This window comes from Panthera uncia, unplaced genomic scaffold (genome assembly GCF_023721935.1).
Source record: "Panthera uncia isolate 11264 unplaced genomic scaffold, Puncia_PCG_1.0 HiC_scaffold_1566, whole genome shotgun sequence".
In the NCBI taxonomy this organism is placed as follows: domain Eukaryota; kingdom Metazoa; phylum Chordata; class Mammalia; order Carnivora; family Felidae; genus Panthera; species Panthera uncia.
This window is the reverse complement of record NW_026058213.1, coordinates 30908-52185: the sequence shown is the minus strand read 5'-3', so window position 1 is coordinate 52185 and position 21278 is coordinate 30908. Positions and strand designations below refer to the sequence as shown.

Sequence of the window (21278 nt, the reverse complement as noted above, 5' to 3'; positions counted from 1 at the left end):
GTGAAGGAGGTGCACAGCTGACCATGGTGTTTCCAGGGCCCTGACCCACGCCATGCTCGCTGCACGTGCCAGTTCGGCCAACTTGCTGGGGGCTCTGGGCTCCCTCCCCATCCCCCCAAAGTGAAATAACACTGAAAGTAGTGGGGGCGGGGGTGGTGGGAGGAAGGAGATGAGGAAACGCCACTATATCCCCTATAAAAGCAGCGTTGACCCCGGGATGCATTTGAGCACATGTCTGAGCCGACTAGGCTGGCAGCATCTCCACCACAATCCCGCTCCCGGGGAGAAAGCCCTGGCTGGCGGGTGAGGCGTGAACCCCGAGGGGTCGGCGAGGATGCAAGCGAAGGACACTGGGTGGAAGTCTTGGGCCTCCGAGGAAAGGAAGGGGTGGTGTTGTTTGCGCAGGGGGAGAGAGGGGGAGCCAGACCTAATCCCTCCCTTGCCCCCCTCCCCTCCCCTCCCCCTCCCGGGCTATTTCCTAGAAAGCTGTATCAGTGTGGCCACGCTCGGCGCAGACACCTCGGGCAGCTTGTCAGCAGATGCAGGGGCGAGGAAGCGGGTTTTTCCTGCGTGGCCGCCGGCCGCGGAGGAACCAATGGTAGCCCTGCAAACCGGCCCCCCCCGCCCCCCGCCGGCCTGCGGCAGCCCTGGGCGTCTCTCCGCTGCTCCCCAAGGCGCCTGTAGCGCCCCCAAGAATGGGCTGGTTTCTGCTCTAGGGTCACATTCTATCACGTCGAAGAAGCTGCCCCCTCCCTCCTAACACCCACCCCTTCCTCCTCTTCCTCTCCACACACAAATGCGGGCGTGGGGGCTGGGCGGGGGGGACGTTGTTCTGGTCCCTTTAATCGGACTTTTGAAACAGCCTTGCAGTGATCAGGAACTTAAACGTCCGGGATATAACCTTTATCTCTGGATATCCGAGCTTGCTATTTTCTAAAATCGCTCTCCTTATTTTTCACTTAAGGGGTCTGTTTCAACATTGCACGAGCCTACCCCATCTTCCAGTAATCTACCCGTCATTCTCGGATCTTACATACATGGGCAGGAGTGTAAGGATCAATTTTGAAAAAGCCCAAGTTGGTCGTATTTTGGCATGATACAACCTACAGAATGTGCGAAATTAGAGGGACTAAAGAGGAATCGGTGTGGGTTTTTTTGTGGGTTCCCCTATCGGGGCCCCTGGCATGCCGGGCTGGATGGAGGGAGAGGGCCTCGGAGAGCTAAGGAGACGGGTGGGGGGGCGGGGGACCGCGTTTGAAGTTAGGTCGGGCCAGCTGCTGTTCTCCTTAATAACAAGAGGGGAAAGGAGGGAGGGAGGGAGAGATTGAAAGGAGGAGGGGAGGGACGGGAGGGGAGGGAAGGGGAGGAGGAACCGGAGAGGGGAGCGAGGCGAGAGGGAGGAGAACTAACTGCCCAGCCAGTTTGCGTCACTGCCTCTCAGAGCAGAGAAGAGCGAGCAGGGGAGAGCGAGACAACTTTGAAGGGGAGGGCAGGCAGAGTCAGCAGCCCCCGAGGCTCTCCTCTCCCACCGCCCATCCCTTTCCTCTCTTCTCCCCCAGCCTCTCTCTCTCTCTGCCCCATAACTTTTCTCCCGAAAACCCCCTACCTAGCCAAAGGAAGGAGGTAAGGGGAACCCTCTCCCCTCCCCCCTCCAAAAACCCCCAATTTTCCAGTCCGGAGAAAGCAGGGAGCGAGCGGGCACCCGGCTGGCCATGGAGCTGCTGTGCTGCGAGGTGGACCCGGTCCGCAGGGCCGTGCCGGACGCCAACCTGCTCTACGATGACCGCGTTTTGCAGAACTTGCTCACCATCGAGGAGCGCTACCTTCCCCAGTGCTCCTACTTCAAATGCGTGCAGAAGGACATCCAGCCCTACATGCGCAGGATGGTGGCCACCTGGATGCTGGAGGTAGGTCTGCAGATAGGATACTCGCTCCCCCCACCCCACTCCACCCCAGCGCAGGGAACCTAAAACTTGGAGAGGGCAGGCTCCGCGCTCGCCTCCCCGCTCCTGTGCGCGAGGTTACCCCGAGCCCTTTGGCGAGACGCGTGGCTTCATTTCTGTTCCTTGCAGGATGCAAGGCTAACTGGGGGAGGGGGAAGGGGATAGGGAAGGGAGGAGGAAAATCTGGGATAAACGAGGCTGTCCTGGAGCGGGGGTGGGGGAGCATCCCGCGCGCGTGTGCCTGCATGTGGCTGCCTCTTCTTCCCACCCCCAGCCGACCTGTCTTTTGCGAGGCCGCCACTGCTTTCGGTGCAGTGAAGAAGGGAGTAGGAGCGTGAAATCGGGACCCAAACGTAAAAAAAGCCAAAAAGCAGCCCCCCAAAAGCCAGAGAAAACTCGTCCTAGCCTCAGGTCCCCGCATGTGGTCGCGACTCCGCGTTGGCACTTAAGGGGGGGGGGGGGAGAAAGAGGGGGGGGGGGGGGGGAGGAGGAGAGAACCGGAGAATTCAGGAGCCCCGGAAGTCGCATTGAAGAAACATGTGTTTTAGGGGAACCCAAAAGAACCACTTCTTTACCCTTGCTCCAAATCTTTGCCGAGCAAGCCGTGTGCCCACGTATGCACAGCTCTGGACCTGCCGTGGTTTCGCCATGTTGCTTTGCAAACTCCGGTTGGAAAGGCTGGAAAACGTCGCCCGCTCCCTCCTCGCACCCCATTATTCCGGCCACCCCACTTGTAATAGTGCCCTCTTCCCCAACCCCCACCTCAGGAAGGTTACTTACAGTTTGGCTTTCCAGTTTCCTCGCTGCGGAGATTTGGGTGGGGTAGGAAGGGGGGGGAGGAGGTGTGTGTGGGGGGAGATGTCGGGGCACCCCTAAAGGAGAGGTCAGAGTCCCCCGTGCCTCTCTCTGGAGGCTCCCCGTTTCTCGGCTTTCCCCCAGCTCGTCACCACGATCCCCAGTTTCTGCCCTTGTGGGCCGCAGCCGGACACTCTTGCCGCGGCGCTCACCCCTCCAAGTTTCCCCTCGGGATCCAAAGCCCCAGGGGTCGAGATACAGACCTTTCCGGCACCCGAAACCTCCGTTTCGGGAAGCCTGGATCCTCTTTGGGGTTTTCACGCCAAAAGGGCTTTTCTAGGATATTTCTTCGATTTTTCATTATTTTTTGAAACCGTCTCCCCATGCTCCCGAGTCCAGCCGCCGAGGCTGCGGCTCTTCCTCCTCTCCTCCCTCCCCCTCTCTTCCCCACCTCTCCCCCCCCCCCCCCCCCAATAGCGGCGCCTGGGCCGCAGGGACCCCCCCGGACATTTTTTCCAATTGTCGGGAATGATAGAGCAGGGTCCGGGGATCCGAATGAGGCCAAGAAGAAGACCCCCGGAGCCTCCAGAATATTTTTATTGATTTTTTGAAAAGATGACGAAATCCAAAAAAGAGAGTGTGAGCGAGTTAGAGTGAGCAAAGAAGTCAGTAGCCAAAGGGAGCGTCGCCGAGCCGGGCGGCTACTGCGCATTTGTTTGCCTCCTGGCTTCGGATGTTCAATTCACCTCTTTTTTTTACCTTCTTGGGGAATACCCCAGCACGGATGGACTATTTAGATTTACCCCGTTTTCCTTCTCTTTATTCTTATCACATAGCCTACTCCCCTCCCCCTCCCCACTCAAAAATTAAATATTTTTGCTTGTTTCCATAGGTTGTGCCTTTCATTTTTTTTTTTTTTTTTTGTCTTTTCCTGACACTATTCCCTCAACCCCCCAACCCTTCCCCACTCCCATTGTAGGTATGTGAGGAACAGAAGTGTGAAGAAGAGGTCTTCCCTTTGGCCATGAATTACCTGGACCGCTTCTTGGCTGGGGTCCCAACTCCTAAGACCCATCTGCAGCTCCTGGGTGCTGTCTGCATGTTCCTGGCCTCCAAGCTCAAAGAGACCATCCCTTTGACAGCAGAGAAGTTGTGCATTTACACCGACAACTCCATCAAGCCTCAGGAGCTGCTGGTAATGCCTACCTCCTTTCTTTTCTCCCTTTCTGCTCTTCCTTCCTTCTTTGCTCTCTCCTGTCCTGATAAGCTTCTGCCCACTGCTCCCCAAAGGAATCCTTAGGATCCCAAATTACCACATCGTTGGGATTTTCACACTTTAGGAGATACCGCTTTTAATACGAATTTTTTTGTGTTCCTACTGTGTGCCAGCCACCATGCTAAGCCCTGAGGCTACATCCACAAATAAGATCCCCGCGACATTTGTGTTGGGGGAATTCATTTGCACTTGTGTGTGTGCGCGTGTGTGCATGCATGGGTGTGTGTAGGGGAGACTTGGAACACGGTGATCACATTTTAATTAAATTCCAAATTTTCAACCACTGAATTTTGAGAAAATAGCTCAACTTCCCACATGGTAGGCATGTGTTCCCGTGGTAAAAGGGTGTTGTGGTGCGTCTCCTAAGAATCCAGAGTTCAAAGGCAATGTCTTATCTATCTATAAATTTTCAAGATACCTGCACATAGTAGCTGTTCACTAAATATCAGCTCACTGACGTTTGAGCCAAGTCAGAATTTGTCCTTTAATTGGAGGAATCTGAGGCCTGGTTCCCGGGGAGGCCGGCGATGACCTCTGTATGGTGACAGGGGTCCTGTCTTGACTCAGGTTTTCTAACAGCAAACCTTTTCCCCACCCAGTCTAACTCATTTTCCCCACAGCTTCACACTCAAGGCGTCCATGTGGCAGCAGTGTGGAATGGTAGAGTGGTTCCCAAGCCCACCTTCTGTGGTCTGCACACCTTTTCTCCGCACTGTTTGGAAGAGCCCCCTCCCCCACCTCCTTCTGATCGCCCCTCCCCCTTCCTACTGGGAAGGCCTGCACAAAGTCCACAGGGCTAGGACTGGCTCCCAGAACGGAGCTCTTTGTGAAAAGGCCTTCCTTTCTGGGGCTGTGCTGCCATCTAGTGGCAGACATGTGCAAGGATGGGGGAGGAATTGCGGGGAATGTAGAGAGGGGCATGAATGACTTCACCTTTGAACCGCTGCCAGATTTCAGCTGCTTCTGGTTTGGTCCGGGAGGCCCAGAAAGGTGCTTTCTTCTGGGAGATCTGCTTCCTTTAATAATAGTACAAGACGAGTGGTTTATTTCACACTCCCCTGTGAGAAGAAAGGGCTGGAATTTCAAGCCATCTTAGAAGACACTGGTTGTGTAGTAATTTTACCAGTTTTTTTTTTTTTTTCCTCTTTTTAAACCCCAATCCTCTGTAAAAAGCCAAGGGGGACTTTAAAGCATGTAAAGGAAAAGTCGTTAGAGTTCATCACCAGTTTGTTTTTCTCAACGGGAAACCAGGAAAATGAATCTTCCATTTGGCTCATTTGTTTCAACGTGATGGTGGGTCGTGGTGTTCTTTGGCACCCGTTTTTCCAGGACCGGCCAAGCCAATTCATGTTGCTTCACAAGCACCCTGCCTTGTCCCCCTTTCCCTGTCTCTTGATCCCAGAAGGTGGGAGGTACAGGAATCCTCCTATTTACTTATGAGAAATCTGAGGCTCTGGAAGGGGAAGGGAGTCCCCTCAGATCACACAGCCACCTAGTGCTACAGGAGGGGACTGGGGCTCTGGTTGCTGGTGTAGCAAATGGAAGAGAGCCGGGGATCTTAGGGTGAATGGGAGAGTAGCGTGCACTGGCACGGTGGTCTCTTCCTGTCTCTTCTGAAGATGATTAATGGATAGGCCTGTTTTCCCTCTGATCGCACGTAGTTTTAAAGTTTCCTTTCTGGCCTGTTGGACTCTGAACACAATTCCCCAAATGTATCTCAGTAAGGGAGAAAAAAGGATTTTCACTAGGTGGACCAATGGTGAGAAGTCCATGAGAGAGGGGGTCATATTGTCCCCCCTCAGCATTTGGACTGAGGGGTTCCATGACTTTGCCCAGGCACCTTCACTTTGCCCTGTTCAACCTCCAGCTGCAGCATGGGGTTGCTAATGACCATCCTGGTGGGTCCTCCAGTCTCGGTGACAGAGGCCTATGAAACATGTCACCAGGGAACATGTCCCAGAGTGCCAGGGAAAGGGCACTCTCCTGTCCGAATGTCATTTCCCCAAGACTTCTGCATTATGTGTCGAGGGGAAAGTTTTAAAGCTGAGAAAAGTGGCACTTATTGGCACCAATTACAAGTAAATTGGTTGCCAAGGAGTTGAGCCAAGGAACCTTATTTTGAGCTTTATCTGTGTGCATCATTTTCCCCTGAGGATTAAAAAAGACTATTAATCCAGCGATAGAGACCTGTACAATAAATTACTATCTAAGGGCCACAATGACCTTGGCAGTGCCTTGTAAGTTCAGCTTTCTGGGGGGGCGGGGGGGGGCAACAGGACTGCATGGAAGTCCATGTTGGCTGGGGGGGTGGGGGGAGCCGAAGAGGAAAAGAACTAGGAAAAAGTAGAATCTTGGCAACAGCTACCTGGGCTCTCATTATTTTTGGTGGAGCCTCACATTTGAGGCAGAAGAAGAGATGCCAGTGACTTCCAGGCTTTGGGGGGTGGGTGGGGGGCTTGGACAAATGGGCCCACCTCAGGATCCAGCAGCATCCTCCTGAACATCATTAGAACTGGTCCGGACCCCAGCCCCTGGTCCCTGACACCAGGTCAGCCTTTGGGTTTTATACTCTTGTCTCCCTCCCTCCCTCCCTCATCAGGAGTGGGAGCTGGTGGTGTTGGGGAAGTTGAAGTGGAACCTGGCGGCTGTCACTCCTCATGACTTCATCGAGCACATCCTTCGCAAGCTGCCCCAGCCCAGCGAGAAGTTGTCTCTGATCCGCAAGCATGCGCAGACCTTCATTGCTCTGTGTGCTACCGGTAGGAGCAGGCTGGAGCCGGAGGGGGCCTTGTGGGGGGCGGGGACACAGGCTGAAGAGCCCTTTGGGGGGGTGGTCAGGGAGAGACTGATGGGGGTACTAACTGGCATGGGCTTAGGGGTTCAGGAGAGGGGTGGTCCCAAGTAATCTAGAGTACAAGGTTTTCATGCCCAGGCTGTGTGTTCTTTATTTTATCTGAGCTGGTGTATTCTTTTTTTCTACTAAACTCATAAATGGTTTATGAGGACAGGTGTGGTAAGCGGAAAAAAAAAAGTGCCTGTTAAAATATTCTTTATGATGTCTAAAGTGCTCTTTGAAGATTATATATACTGCTCTCTGGTTGTGTTTAAATCTTTAATCTTTTGAGGAAAAGGATGCTTGGAGATAAGGCCAAGAGGAAATTTGGGGGTGGGGGGTGGGGGCAAATATAGGTTAAAGGAACACTGTCTTGATAAATACGCTGCCTGCCCTGATAAGCAGTAAGGGAGGTTGAAGGAGTTCTCTTTACTGTAGGGCACTTACTGCTGGGTAACTGGTGGATGGGGGAGTGAACCTGGCTGGCTCTCATCAAGGACTCACCTTCTGAGCACTAAAGTTCTGCTGCCCTCCCTTTAAGTGCTGCTGTTTTGAATTGGTTGCAGCCTTTACCAGCAAGCGCAAGTGGCTTTTTCATATTAAAAGCTTTCCACCCACCACGTTGATCCCACAATTGATACATAGTTCTTACTGGCCCATTTGCTTTGCATTTCCCTAATAAACTAAAGGCAGTGGTTTGACAACTGTCTCATTAAACTGAGCCTTGGCCAGTTTCTACTATTTTTGTTCCTTGGTAGTGGCCATGGGAGAGACCCTGAAACCTTAGTCATAGGTAAAGACATAGGTAAAGAACTGACTGGGCAGGTCTTTTGTTTTGTGGTGGAGGGGGGGTTGGGGGGGGGGTGGGGGGGGGGGGTATCCAGAGGGTTCAGCCCAAGTTCGCTAAGAGTTGTTGAATTTTAGAGATGGGACTCCTGGGTTACCTTTTTCCAATGTTTTGTTACATGTTATTTGTAAGTATGTACAAATGGATCACACAATATGCAATAGTGTATATGCTCTGTGTTCTCAGTCAAAAGTTCAGGCTTTGCTACTTATCACTGGATGACCTTGGACGGCTGCTTAACCTCTCTGAACTTGAGCTTCTTCATCTGCAAAACACACCTGTTGATACATGATCTTAACAGCCTTTTCAGGGTGGTTAGGAAAACAAAAATCAGAAAGAGACAATGTGCAAAGAGGTACTTTATGAACCAAGGAACGTGTAGACCATGTGTTGTGGTACTAATTGTGAAAATGCCACCATCTCCATGTTTAAGTGTTGCAACTGCCTTAATCCAATTCAACAGGACCCCTTACTCTCTGCCTTCCCTGGCGTGAATGTAGGGTTCCCAGCCACCCCCATTTGATTCTAGGGCTTAGATTTTTTCTCACCGGTTTTCTGTAGTCCTGCCCTTCCAGATCCAGACTGGGCCCATGGCCATGTTAATGTGTCCTGTGCCCCTTTATGAGAGAGTAAGCTGTCCTTCCTGCAGCCCTGAGGAGGCCATTCTTCAGAGCCCCCGTGGATACCTTGCTGACTTTTAGACAGTAGCCATTCTTTTGCTTCCTCGCTTCTCTTGCTGTCTGGCCTGGGGCCCTAGAGGTCAATCCCTCATTGACTTGTCATTTTGTCTCCCAGGCCCTGCTGTCCCTTCGTCTCCATTGTCATGATTCACTGTGGGGGAGGGGTCAACCAGTCCTTTTTTCTCTAGCCCTAGGACCCCCGACCCTCTGACCCGAAGCTCCCCCATTGCCCAGCTGTTAGCCAGAATTCTGCTTTGACCTTGTCTCTTGACTGACAGATCTTTTGGGGTCTGTCCACCCATTCCCCATTCTGATCTCTGATTGGGGTAGGGATGGTAGGTGGAATTATCCAGGCATGGGCAGATCCCCAGCTTCTGTAAAGGCCCATTCTCTAAAATTGGGGGGCCCCATCCCCCCACTTCTGGCCTTCTTGCCCAGATCCTTGGGGTGGCTGCCAACTTTGGGGCCAGAATAAGGAGCTGGAACTCAGGCACTGAGGACAGAGGTCCAAGGAGTGGCACAGGAAGTCACGAAGACTGCCTTTGGGGAGCCATGAGCTAGCTCTGGGCAAGGGCTAAGAAAGGATACAGGGAATAACTCCAACTAAATGAAGACCACGAGCCATGTACTAAGCCTTAGGTGTGGACTGGTCAGAGCAGAGGGGGCTCCTCAGAACTTTCCTGAGTCTAGGAAGGATGGCTGTGTCTCACAAGGCTTTTCTTTCTAGATCTGTGCTTGAGTCTGTATGAATGACCAAGTTACATAGAATCCTCACTTTGTGGAGTTTTATACCAGATGGCCTGATGGTATAAAAGCCCAGATCTACTTTTCTTGGAGGAAACACCTTCCAGTTAGATGAAACGCCTCCTTTTGGGGCCAGGGTGTGACAAATGGTTGAGTGCCTAGGACTGTCTGGCAAGCGGCAGGCACAAGGTAACTGAGAACCAAAGGTAGGTGATACCGAGGAGGTCCAGTTTGCTCCTTGCACCTCACGCCTCTGTCCTTGTCCCCCAATCCTGGATATTCTGCCCTGAAGCCCAAGAGGCACCTGTGGCCGGGGTCTTGCAGACTTACAGTGGGTCTGGAGGAGATGGTAGCCAATCCTCTAGGCTGTGTGGCTAGTTTATGGGATAAGTTGGTTGTGAAAGAGCTGGCAGTAGTTCCTCAGTCTGTGCGGGGAGTGCATGTGTGTGTGTGAAAGGGGAAGAGAGAGCAGGAGAGCAGAGAGGGGCCATGAGAAGGGGAGCGAGGCTGCAGTTTTCCTTAGGGGCTAGAGGGTAAGATGGTGGCAAGGCAGAGAGATGCCCTTCTCTCCCCCCATCCCCCCCCCCCAACCACTCATCTCAAAATGGCTTCTGGCAGGAGAGACTGCCTCCACCTGCCTGGTGTCCCTCTCTGGGCCAGTCATGGTTAGTGAAGGCACTGGAGGGAGAGGGAGACCTTCATAACTGACAGCCCCTGGCATTCCCTTTCCTGGAGCTTTTGATCCTGGGGAAGCAGGACTGGGCCTTAGTGCCCCCCTGGTCGTAGTTGTGATGGTAGAGTCCCCCAGGTCTGCAAATGAGGAAAGAAGTACCGTTTAATACGACTCAAGATCGCACTCTGGCACTGGAGGATTCTTGATGCGGGATCTCACGCTCAACAGATGATTCCAGTTAGTCTAGAAACGCCAATGATACTGAGTTTGAACTTGGTGTGGGGGTGGGGTGGAGGTGCTTAACCTCCCTAGCTATGCATGGTATCCCACATCTCCCTCTTTTTGCCTCAGGCCCCACCTCAAGGTGTTTTGCTTATTAGCTCTTTGCAGCATGCACTTGAGTAGCCCCGCCCAAGGCTCCCCACCCTGAGGCCTGAGCCCTGGAGCCCCATTGAAGCCCCAGTGAAGCCCCAGTGATGATAACTGCTGTATTTCCAGCCTTCCTGGCTTTACCCAAAGGCATTTCATAACCTTCTATCATAAGATAGAATTATAGCCGGGGCCCGGAGAAGGTAGGTGGGTTGGCCCCTTACCCCAAAAAGGTTTGCCCTGGCGGCTGCCAGGTGGGAAGAATTTAAGCCACCTTCCTGTCTCTGTGTTGCCCCCACAGCTGACAGGGCGCGGAGCTGAGGGGAAGTGGCGTGGGCAGCCGACAGTGTCAGTTCTGCAGGCGCATCCCGTGGGGACCAGCAGTGTGGCAGGGCTATCTCACTTCCCTTCTGGCCGGACAATGAATGAGGAGTAGGCTGCTTGCTGTTCTCCAGCCGTCTCCCTCCCCTCCTCCTGCCACCTAGGCCTTTGGAGTTATATTAGTGTTCCATGTCACCGTGGTCCTTCCCCACAAGGACAGGGTGTGCTGAACCTATTCCAGGGGTGGTAGGTGAGGTGTGTGCTGCGGCCATCACCTGCTGGCCAATGAGCATCTGGGATTCTGGCCTTTTAACCTTCCACCTTGCTGCAGGTGGGAGGAGGGGGAGAGATGGGGGAAATGGGAAAGGGGGGGGGCTTCCCTGTTGGTCTTAAGCCTCAGACCGAGTATCTCCCGCCCCCTAGTGGTGGTCAGAAGCAAGGCCATCACTCTTCTGCTTCAAGGCCTCCACATCGTAGCCAAAACAATCTGCACTAAACTTACGTGCAGGGCCATCTAATCTGTGGTTTTAGACCTGCTTAGCTCAGACTCTTTCTTCAGCGAAATTTTACCAAGACCTGCAGATAGCGAGATGATGAATATGGAGCCCTCTCTGCCCTTGCCCAGATTAAGAAGCCCAGTGGGGCCCCCAGAGTGCCTCTGGTGGTCTTGGGAGGTTAAGTGGGTTGTACAGGCCACACAGATCACTGGTGCCATGGCTAGGAGTCTCTGACTCCTGAGCTAGGGCTTGCTTTTGGGGGCTTTTCTCCCACTTCTGATAGGAAAATCACCCTGTGTTCCTTAGTGGGATGTGGGAGGTGGCCTTGAGGAGCTGTTCACATTCTGGTAAGTTATAAAGAGCACTGGGTCTACAGTCCAGAAGTCCCGACCTTAACCCCAGGCCCAGCACTGGACATGGGACAAGTCACCTAACCTCTCAAGAATTCATTGATTCACTTGTGAAAGGAAGTGTTTTGAAACAGATGAGTTTTACGGTTTATTAATACCTCACCACTACTGCTACATGGATGAGTAAGCAACCAGTAGAGCTGGGGTTCCCCCAAGGTGTGCCCCTTGCCTCCACCACCTCCCCGGGAGGGGGGAACATCATGTCAGAGGCTTCCGGTATGTGGGCATTGCTCTTTGGCTCTGGGCAAACCGCAGCTGAGTGGATATGGGGCACATCGGGGAGACCATTGCCAACTTCTGTATTCCATTCATCGTATGGGGGCCTCATTTTCTCCCACTCCTGACAAACCAGCATGAGGCTTCGGGGACTCAGTGAGGTCATTTCTGGGACCCACAACACAAGTGACAGTGAAAGATTCTCCAGGCGGCACAGAGCCTTTCTTCTTGGCGGTCTTGGTGCCCTTGGCCTGCTGTCAGCATCCGCCTGTTGCCCAGGGATGCTGGGCACCTTCCTCCTCTCCCCTGCCGATGCTAAACAGAATCTCCAACAGTCAGAATTCCCCTTCACGGTTCCGTTGGAGGTTCCCGTGGTCAGAATAGTGATGGTGATGACACTTGATAGCTTACCACGAGCCAAGCACAGTGCTTTTACATGGATCATTTTAGTTGAGTCCTCAGAACAACCCTACCGGGTGGGTATAATTATTCTTCTAATTTGCTGGTGAGAAAATGGAAGCTCATAGGGTTCAGGTAACTTGTCCATCTTCACACGGCTGGTAGGTGGTGGGTCATCGGCCTCCACATCTCCATCTTACAGTTCTTGCAGCTGCTTGGCCCAAATCCTTCTCATGCCCTCGGAGAGTGTCCTCCTAAGTATCTTCATGCTCCTGTCCCCTTGACCACCCCCTTTCTTTGAGAAGTTTTTTTATAAGCTACCCATGTAGTATGTACTTAGCCATTTAGAAGGCACCATGCTGTATTATATTACTATGCTTTTCAACTGGGGCGGCAGATTAATCCATGCTGCCTGGAACGGGGAGGAACCCTTTGTGCTTTGTCAGAATGGATCACTGGTCAATTCATTGCCTCTCACTCTGCTGCAGAGGAAGGAGGGTGCTCAGGATGTCACCTCTTACCTTTTCAGGTGGGCAACTGAGGCTAGAGAGAGACCCTTGCCCCTGAATATGCCTCTGCACGAAGATACAACCTGTTGGTATTTTTGACCAAGACATGTAGAGATTTCTAAGAGATTTTTACTTGGTATTTTCTTTTTGCTGAAATAGAATAATATTAAGAGAAAGGATTATAAAATTGCTTACCATTTCTTCCATCTAACTGCGGGAAAGTTTAAAATGTTTTCTGTGAATCCTCCTGCTTCAACCACATGCATGTGCATGTATGTACTTTTATTTAGATGTTTCTGGGAGGTTGTATTCTTGGTCATAGCGTGCATGCCATCTGATTTTTCTGTCCAGCCCCCCTGCCCAAGTGGATCTGGTGAACACTTTTCAAGCCAAAGTTTATGGTTTCCAGGAGTGGCTGAATGGGCTGGGTGAAACCTTCCACGGGTGAGCGTGGAGGTTAGCTAACTAGAGCTAGTACGAGGACATGACCCTTCAGATGTTTTATTCTGGTGTTTTCTTCCTCTGCTGTTTCCCCACCAGCAGAGAGGGGTTGTCCCTGAGCCTAGTCCTGGGGCAGCCCCTGATGCCGTGAGGAACTAGCACTGCTGTCTGTGGAGAGAGATGCCTCGTGACTTTGTTGGCTGATGGAAGCTATGCTCTGTTCTAGTGATTCTCGCTTGTCCTTTTCTCGGGGGTGGCTCTTCTAGATCCTTAAGGAAGAGCAAAGTAGAGCTGGAAGGCACCTGGGAGATGAGCCAGTCTGCTGTCTCCCAACTTTTTGACCTAAGCCGTGAAGAAAGAAAATACATTTTATAACATAACTCAGGATGTACATAAATGTACATCAGACTGATACAAAAGTTTTTCAAGAGGATATTTACTTCTACTACATGATTACTTCCTGATACTTTCTATCTTGTTCTGTTCCGTTAAACAGCAACAAAAACAACCCACAAATGGGTTTCATGACCCAACAATGAGCTGCAACACTGGAAGTCAGAAAAACACCGATCCAACCCCACCCTTTATTAGACAGATGGAGTGTCAGGGACTGGAGGAGGAAGTGACTCACCCAAGGTCCCACAATGTGGATCTGGTTTTCAGTTCTAATGTCACCTCCTTTGGACTTACCCAGAGGAGAGCCTGGCAGGTGCTCAGGAATCTAGTAGGAGACCCTGGTTTGCCACTGTGGTGGGTGGCAGAGGAGAAGAGCAGTGACTGGCCCAGCTTCCGGCAGCTCTTCCCTTGCTGCGGGAGCACTCCCCAGTCTGAGCTGCCAAGAGGCAGCTGTGTTCTTGTCCATGATGCTCCCCAATTCCAGGAGGCAGGGGACCGTATCCCTAGGAGGATGCCCTTCAGCATTTTCCTAGCAAAACAAGAAGGGACATAGAGTCCTTACAGCAACCTTAGCACCTGCTGCACCCCAGGACCACCCTGTAAATACCCCCTGGCTTCCAGAAGTTAATTAGTTTGCTAAAATTGGAAGTGAGTTTTGCGTGCAGCAGCGTGACAAAAGACAGGCATGTATGAGGTGTGCTTCCCGGTCTGAGGCCTGGGACAGAGGAAAGGGAGGGCCAGGGATATCCTCCTGTCCTTCCCTGCCAGATGCTCCCACCCAGGGCCTTTGTGGGCTCAAGGCCATGGGCTGGCTGCCTCCTCTGCATTATGAATGTCACAGGGGGAAGCTAACGAGGTTATTGGGCAGAGAAACACTCCTGTGAGCCCATGTGGAAGAGACCTACAGCAGAGCAGGAGGCAGGGAGGCCGACTTTGGCACCATCCATGGGGCTAGAGAAGGAACTGAAGGGGTTAGTGGACAGCAGGCTTTGGCCAGAACACGGTAGTATACATCCCTCAAGAAGTAGAAATAGTGAGCGAGCGAAGGAAAGAAAGCCAAGGATAGAAACAGACTGACAGGCGGCCAGGCTCGCTCTGTTCATGGGATTCGGCCAACATGGGAGGTGTGTGCGTGGTTCAGTGCTCCAGCAGTGTTTCTGACAACACCAACGTGACGCTGGACAATGGGATCACCTATAAAAGTGCTTTTATGGAATATGCTGGTTGTAATAGGGCATTTACAGTAAAAGGGGAAATGTTAGGTTGAACTTTGTGTTTCGACCTAATGTTTATGCTGTAATTTGAAGTGTGACACATGTCCTCCCTCTGTCCCTCCCTCCCACCCCCCTTCTTGCACTGCTTTGTACAGTAAACTCTCTGGAGTGATGCTAGAACCAGAGGTAGCACACTGGAGGATTTACCCCACTCCAGGACTGACGATAGTGAGTGATGGAAGGAACCTCTTTAACCTATCAACATAAGGCACTGGTGAAGGCAGTTTAAGTTCTCAGAAGTCTGCCCTTTTTTATCCGCAACGTTAGGGCATTCGTGCCCACCGTATGTGGTGGATGTGTGGATTAACTGGGACATAGCCCGGAAGGGACTGTACATGTGGGTAGTTAGCAGTTAGTAGCAGCAGCAACGGGAGTAAGGTGTGGGTGTCCTTGTCTCCTCCTTGATGGCTGGGCAGTGGCTGATCTCGATCCCCCAGCCTGAGAGCTTGTGGGAGTGCTCAGAGGAAACCGAGGCATTTGGTCTCCCATGCTGAGGCCTCACAGGAGCCTCCCCTCTCTTTGCTTGTGGAGAACTGGAAGTGGATGAGGGTTTGAGCTCCTCCGATCGATCTTGGTGTACATCTCATTAGCAAACCGCTCTTTTTCTCCAGCAAGAAAATGCGATCTTAGGGCCCAAGAACCATAAAATCTAAACCAAGTCATCTGTGTGATGCAGTGGTTAATACTGGGTGCCTGCTTTCCCTCCTAATATTCTGAGGGCCCTTGGCATTGGGTTAGAAGCTGAGGATTGTGCAAAACTTGGCCCTCAGCACTGTCTCCTGCATTACTGCTTCTCTCACTTCCCTTTTTTCTTTTTTTAATGAAATCATCTGTTGTTTTGTTATGGGCCATGTCAGTCCCTGTTGACTTGCCACAGAATATGGCAAGATCACATCAGGATTATTGTTTATAAAATGTTACCAACTTACACTTTTCCTGCCTTCCACCGTCTAGATCCCCTGGTCTGTCTCACTTCTGTGGCACACAGGTTACCTTGTCTGGACTCGTCTCAGACCTCCCTCCTCTATTCCTGCCATGACCCCCAGAGGAGACTATGTTTCTTGCCCCTTGCATATGCTAACCCCTCACAGGATTGTGGAATGAGGGATTGGGGGACCTGAATCCTCTGAGAATTCACTGTGCACTCAGATAGGCTTTCTACCGTCCCTGCCTCAGTCTTCCCATTTTAGCTCTGGACCTGCCACAGGGATGGCAAATAAATAAATAAAGGGCATCTTGTGAAGGAAGACTGAAAAGAGACTGTGTCTGTGGGGTAAGGGGTTACCTGTGCAGCTGATCTATCACCACCCTATATCTGAGTATCTTCAAGCTGGGGAGCTCCCAGATCCAGATTCTTCCTGTGCCTTGACCTTCTGCCTCTTGTCCTCACAGACTTTAAGTTCGCCATGTACCCGCCATCGATGATTGCAACTGGAAGTGTGGGAGCCGCCATCTGTGGGCTCCAGCAGGATGAGGACGTGAGCTCGCTCACTGGTGATGCCCTGGTAGATCTGCTGGCCAAGATCACCAACACGGATGTGGTAGGTGGATGCCATCTTGGTTAAAACCAGATGTCTCTTTTCTCAGCCCAGGGAGGGAGACAGTTGGCCTGACGATGATGTGTTGGAGATATTTTTCTTTGTTGGTGGTTTCTGTTTTCCAAGATCAACATCCAAGGTAGTACAAAATCCAACAGATGAGGCTTCCTCTTAAGGGTTTGAAAGCCTGTGTGCCATTAAATAGAGAAAAGAGCCTAGCAGGCAGATAACAAGGTGGGAGGAGGGCTGTTTACTAATTTTCCTTCATGGTGTGGGCTTCCCCATGGGTCTGAATCGTTGCTTCATTTCCATTTATGTACATGTCCTCAGGCTGCCTCTCCCCCACAGTGTGCTGCTCTGCTTACAGCCACTAAGGTGGAGACACAGCATGGAGAGGGGACTAGAGCCTGGCTCTGCTGCACTGGGGGCGGTGGGGATCTAAGAGGTGCCCTGCCACGAGAATGGTGTCTGGCCTTGACACACCTCTCAACCCCACCCGCCTCTCACTTCCCTTTTGTTTAATGTGGTAATGGATTAAAAAGTACTTCTGAAAGAATAAAGAGCCATAGTAATTCAAAGAACTATTATTAGCTATAGATTTTTCCATTCTTGTGCCCCGTGGACTGCCCAGAGGCTGCAGTTCTGCTTGCCAGAATTTGAAGCTCTTTAGAAGAAAGGTCTTGAGAGACCAGGGTCAAGTGAGGCTCTGATTCAGCTGGTAGGAAATTGCAGTCCTTAGAAGGTCCGAGCCGGGGTGGTTCTGGGAGGTCAGCGAGGCAGTTCCTGCGTCTTCCAGTGGGGACTTTTTCCATGCGGAGGGCTGAGGGAAGCAGCTGGGGGTGGGGCACTAGCAGAGCTGGGACTGGACCCAGGAAGCTCAGACTCCTCGCCTGGGAACTCTGCGCTCCACCCTTGTGGTTGCTCCCAAAGCTTTTTGTTTGGGGAAGGGCCTCTGCTCCAAACCAACTCCGAGAGGTGTGTCAGCTCAGAGGCCCTGGAGAGTCCACACGAAGATGCCCCCTCTGGATGTTCCAGGGAGATTCCGAATGCCCTGCTGTGGGAGTATATTGAGTTAAGAGAGAATGTGGTTTGTGGGCCTGTGGCTGATGCCCCACAGGGATGCTGAGCAGAAGGCTGAAGCTCAGAGAGTGTGAGGCTGCAGCTTCCTGGCTTTCTCACCTACGTATCTGTATTTTGCCTTGGCCTTTATCACCATCTCAAGGAAGTAGTGCAGGGAGGTGTTAAAGGGCCTCATGGAACCTAGGGGCCTGCTGTGAAGCAGTTCTTAGGCTTTTAAAATTCTAGGTCCAAAACATAGGCTTTAAAAACATGGTTTCCAAAATAGAGATTGAAAAGACCCCTCCAGGCAGCTTCACGTGCAGAATGCTTTTCTAATCCTCCAGAGACAAATCGTGGACAGGACCTAACATTTATAGAAATGAGAAGCTTCCTTCCTTTTCTGAATATCTCCTATTAAGGCTGCCTTACAAAAAGGAGTCCCGAGCAGCAACCAGCTTAAGACCAGCTCTTCCTTCACCCCCGAGAGACAAGAATGTCAGTGACAACAGTTTGACCCCAGGCACTGTAACCTCTTTAAGATATTTATAGATCTGCTCCAATTGGCCGGTTGCCCCATGGGTCTCCCGCCTTCTCCACATGTCCTTTTATCACCCCTTACTGGTTTCAGATGGACAGAGGTCACTCCTGAGGTGCCACTTGGGGTGCTTTTCAAGAGTCTCTTGGGAGTCTCTTGGGAGTCTCTTGGGGTGCTTTTCAAGACTGCAAATCAGTTTCTCAGGGCAAACTGGAGAAAGTGCTTGCCCCTTTCAGATACTATGTAGCCAGTCCATCCAAGTTAGCTGTCAGACTGAGTTAAATGGATGCAAACCTGCTCAGAGGTCTCTTAGAAATCCCAGCTGTTGCACTGGACTTGCATGCACATGTTACATGTTTACCGGTGGGCCCTCAGTTACATATCTTAATATTTAAAAACCAAGCATGAGGGGCACCTGGGTGGCTCGGTTGGTCAAGCTTCTGACTTTGGCTCAGGTCATGATCTCACAGCTTGTGGGTTTGAGCCCCGCATCAGACTCTCTGCTTTCAGCGCAGAGCCTGCTTTGGATCCTCTGCCCACCGTGCCCCACCCCCCCCTCCCCCCACCTCACCCACTAGCACTGTCTCTCTGTCTCTCTCTTTCTCAAAAATAAAATAAAAATTAAAAGCAAAAAAAGCCCCCAAAAAACAAAAACCAAGCATGAGCAGAGGAGAATGTAAAATCCATAGCACTTTTTCAGGTAACCACTTGAGCCCTCCGTGAGTTCTGCTGGGTCTCCTCCCATCTGTCTGCCTGTGCTGTCTGAAGTGCTGAGGCTGAGAGTGAAGGAAAATGAAAGGAGTGGCTTTAGAAAGCATTAGCATTTGGAGGGAGGCAAGTTTTGTTTCCTGAGCTCATTTACTATTTCATGAGTCGAGAGGTGGGGTGTTTGAAGCACTTGACTCTCCGTTCATTCCTGGGAATGTTGACTAAGGGCTCACTAGCCGCAGGCTTGCATTATGAGGAAAGCCTGGATGGCTTGGAGGTAGAAGTGGAGGCAGGTGGGTAGTGCATGGAAGATGAGACCTGATGTTCCTGGCCTGAAGGAACTTAGCGATCCTAAGACAAATCGAGAGTGAAATGTGCAAAATCCTAGCAAATTAAGATCGTAAGGAAATGAATGCTACAGTGTTATATACTCTAAATGTAGAGGAAGGAGCTTACTAGGCCTACTGTAAAATGCAGGCCTCCTGGCAGAGTCCACTTGATGATAGAAAATGTCCTTGGAATGGAGAAACAAAATGTGGTATGTATTCTCCTTAGATGTGTTCTCCTTAGTGAGTGCAATGGAATATTAGTCAACCTTACAAAGGAAGTGTAATGCCAACACAGGCTACAATATTGAAAACATGCTAAGTGAAATAAACCAGACCCAAAAAGACAAAAATACATGATTCCACTTTTGTGCCATACCTAGAGTAGTCAAGTTCACAGAGACAGAAAGTAAAATAGAGGTTACCAGGGCCCCGGCGGCGGGGGGAAGAGGAAGTTATTTAATGGGTATGGAGTTTCACTTTGGGATGATGAGAAGGTTCTGGAAATGGAGAGTGGAGGTGGTTGCACAGCAAAGTAAACGCACTAAATGCCACTGTACACCCAAAGAATGATGCAGATGGTAAATGTTACATTCAGCTTATTTTGCCACAATTAAAACACACACACACACACACACACACACACACGCACACAATGCTCTCAGACCCACACTGTGAAATGCCCACAGGTTTGTGTTGAGCTCTCCCATGGAGAAGTCAAGTACACAGCACCACGTTTTGCACATGGGCTCTGGTGAGATAGGACAGACAGGAGTCAGAAAGAGCTGACGTGTCACGCTGGAGTCCCCACAGTGGTGCACTCGCCAGCGCACCTCGTTATTTGTGATGTCTTCAAGCTTACGGTGTTTTCTGTCTGTGCATTGTCAGGGGTCAAACTGCTGAGAGCACATCCCCCCCACAACCCCGATTCCTCTGAGACAGCCAGTCCCCCCTGATTCCTCTGGGTCACTGGCTGGAGGCAGATAGCTTTGACAGGAGGGACCCATGCAGCTCTGAGAAGGTTGGTCTTTGTTGCTCCCTCTGGTTGCCAAAATAAACCGGAACGCTTCATTCCAAAGAGAAAGCTGAGTGAGAAGCCTGACAGTTTTACAGGGAATAAAAGTCTCAGAGGGTGGTATATTTTAAGTACTTTTTCCTTCCAGTTATAAGTGTTGCTAAAAACAGACGCCAGTCAGCGAGGCAGTGCTGGCTTTGGGGGAAACTTCTACCGGGCCTTCCGTTGCCAGGGGTGAGTTTGAGAGGAGGGACCGAGCGTCCCGGTTCCCCAGTGGACCTTTCCCGGCTTCGCCAGGCAGACTTGGGGATCCTCTTCCGTCCCCTCCGCGCTCGGCTCCTGCTTTGTGCCAGCGTTTATCTCTCTGTTCGCTTGTCTATAGAGCCTCTTGAACAGGACCCAACTTTTACTGCGCTCTTTATCCAGAGCCCCTGGCAGAGTCTTGGGAAGGATGCTGAAGAGAGGGAGGGAAGCAGGAAGGAAGGAACGGCAGACAAAGGCCAGGCAGATGGGCTTCGAGTGGGTTTCTAATTCTTTGGTCTCCCCCAGGTCTTTTGGAAAGCCTGAGATTTCTTAGCACTAATTACATGTCAGGGTCCTGAGCAAATCACATCACCTTCACGTGACACGGTTTTACAAGTCGCCTAATAAAAAGGGCAGAACTTGGGCTCCCGGGCCATGACGATGCTGTGAAGCTACCCAGAGATCTTTAACAGAAGAAGATCTAGACGCTAGTCACCTGATCGTTAAGGTCATCCTTTTCTGCCTGGGTTACAGCCAAACTCTGTCGCATTCTTAAATATCACCCAGAGAAGATTCTAGAACATCCCTTCCTTAGGGTCATCCTGGCATGCTAGGATCTTGGTTGTCCGAGAGCTATTAAAAACCCATCAGCTCTGCTGTGGAAGAAGTCTCGATTTTGGCTACATGCTCTTCACAGGGTCCCCAGCATCGTGTCTTTGTCCTGCTTAGTGAGAGGCACTGACACCTTCACAGCACCTTCTCCTAAAGACTCCTGTAGGACTGGGGCTCTGCAGACTCCACAGGGCCTGTGGTCAGGAACCCTGTGAAGAGTGGCTGGAAGGGAGGCTGGGGGTGGGGAGGGGGACGGGATAGAAGTGGAGGCTGATGCTTCCCTCTCCTGCCTTATTTTTTCTGCGGGCCTCATTTGGTATGCAAGGAAATAGCCAAACAGCCTGTGAAGAAAGGAAGAATGAGATAGTTTCCTAAGTTGTCTCTGCCTGAGTTGGCCGCGGGTCTGGGGTTCATTCAGCCCTTTGTCCCCCTGTTGAGTGCAGTGCGTGTGTGGTGACAATGGAGTGATGCAGTTACACTGAGGGCTAATGGTAGGAGTTCCGTCAGCCCATTCATGGAGGCTGAGGAGGGTGCAGGGCGCGGAGCCCGAGCCAGCAAGCAGAGGAAGTCGGAGGCCCGTGTAACGAGCTGGAGATCACAAACACTGCTGTCAGGGCTC

General features: G+C 51.5%; 1 protein-coding gene across 1 annotated transcript in view; it reads left to right on the top strand.

Moving 5' to 3' along the window:
- Positions 1-1420: 1420 nt before the first annotated feature.
- LOC125917183 (G1/S-specific cyclin-D2) overlaps positions 1421-21278 on the top strand; it is a 30530-nt gene continuing 10672 nt past the window's right edge. The window contains exons 1-4 of the mRNA XM_049623447.1: positions 1421-1907; positions 3718-3933; positions 6614-6773; positions 16016-16164. Of these exons, the coding sequence (XP_049479404.1) occupies positions 1713-1907; positions 3718-3933; positions 6614-6773; positions 16016-16164 (720 nt within the window). The 5' untranslated portion in view covers positions 1421-1712. The remainder of the gene's footprint in view (positions 1908-3717; positions 3934-6613; positions 6774-16015; positions 16165-21278) is intronic.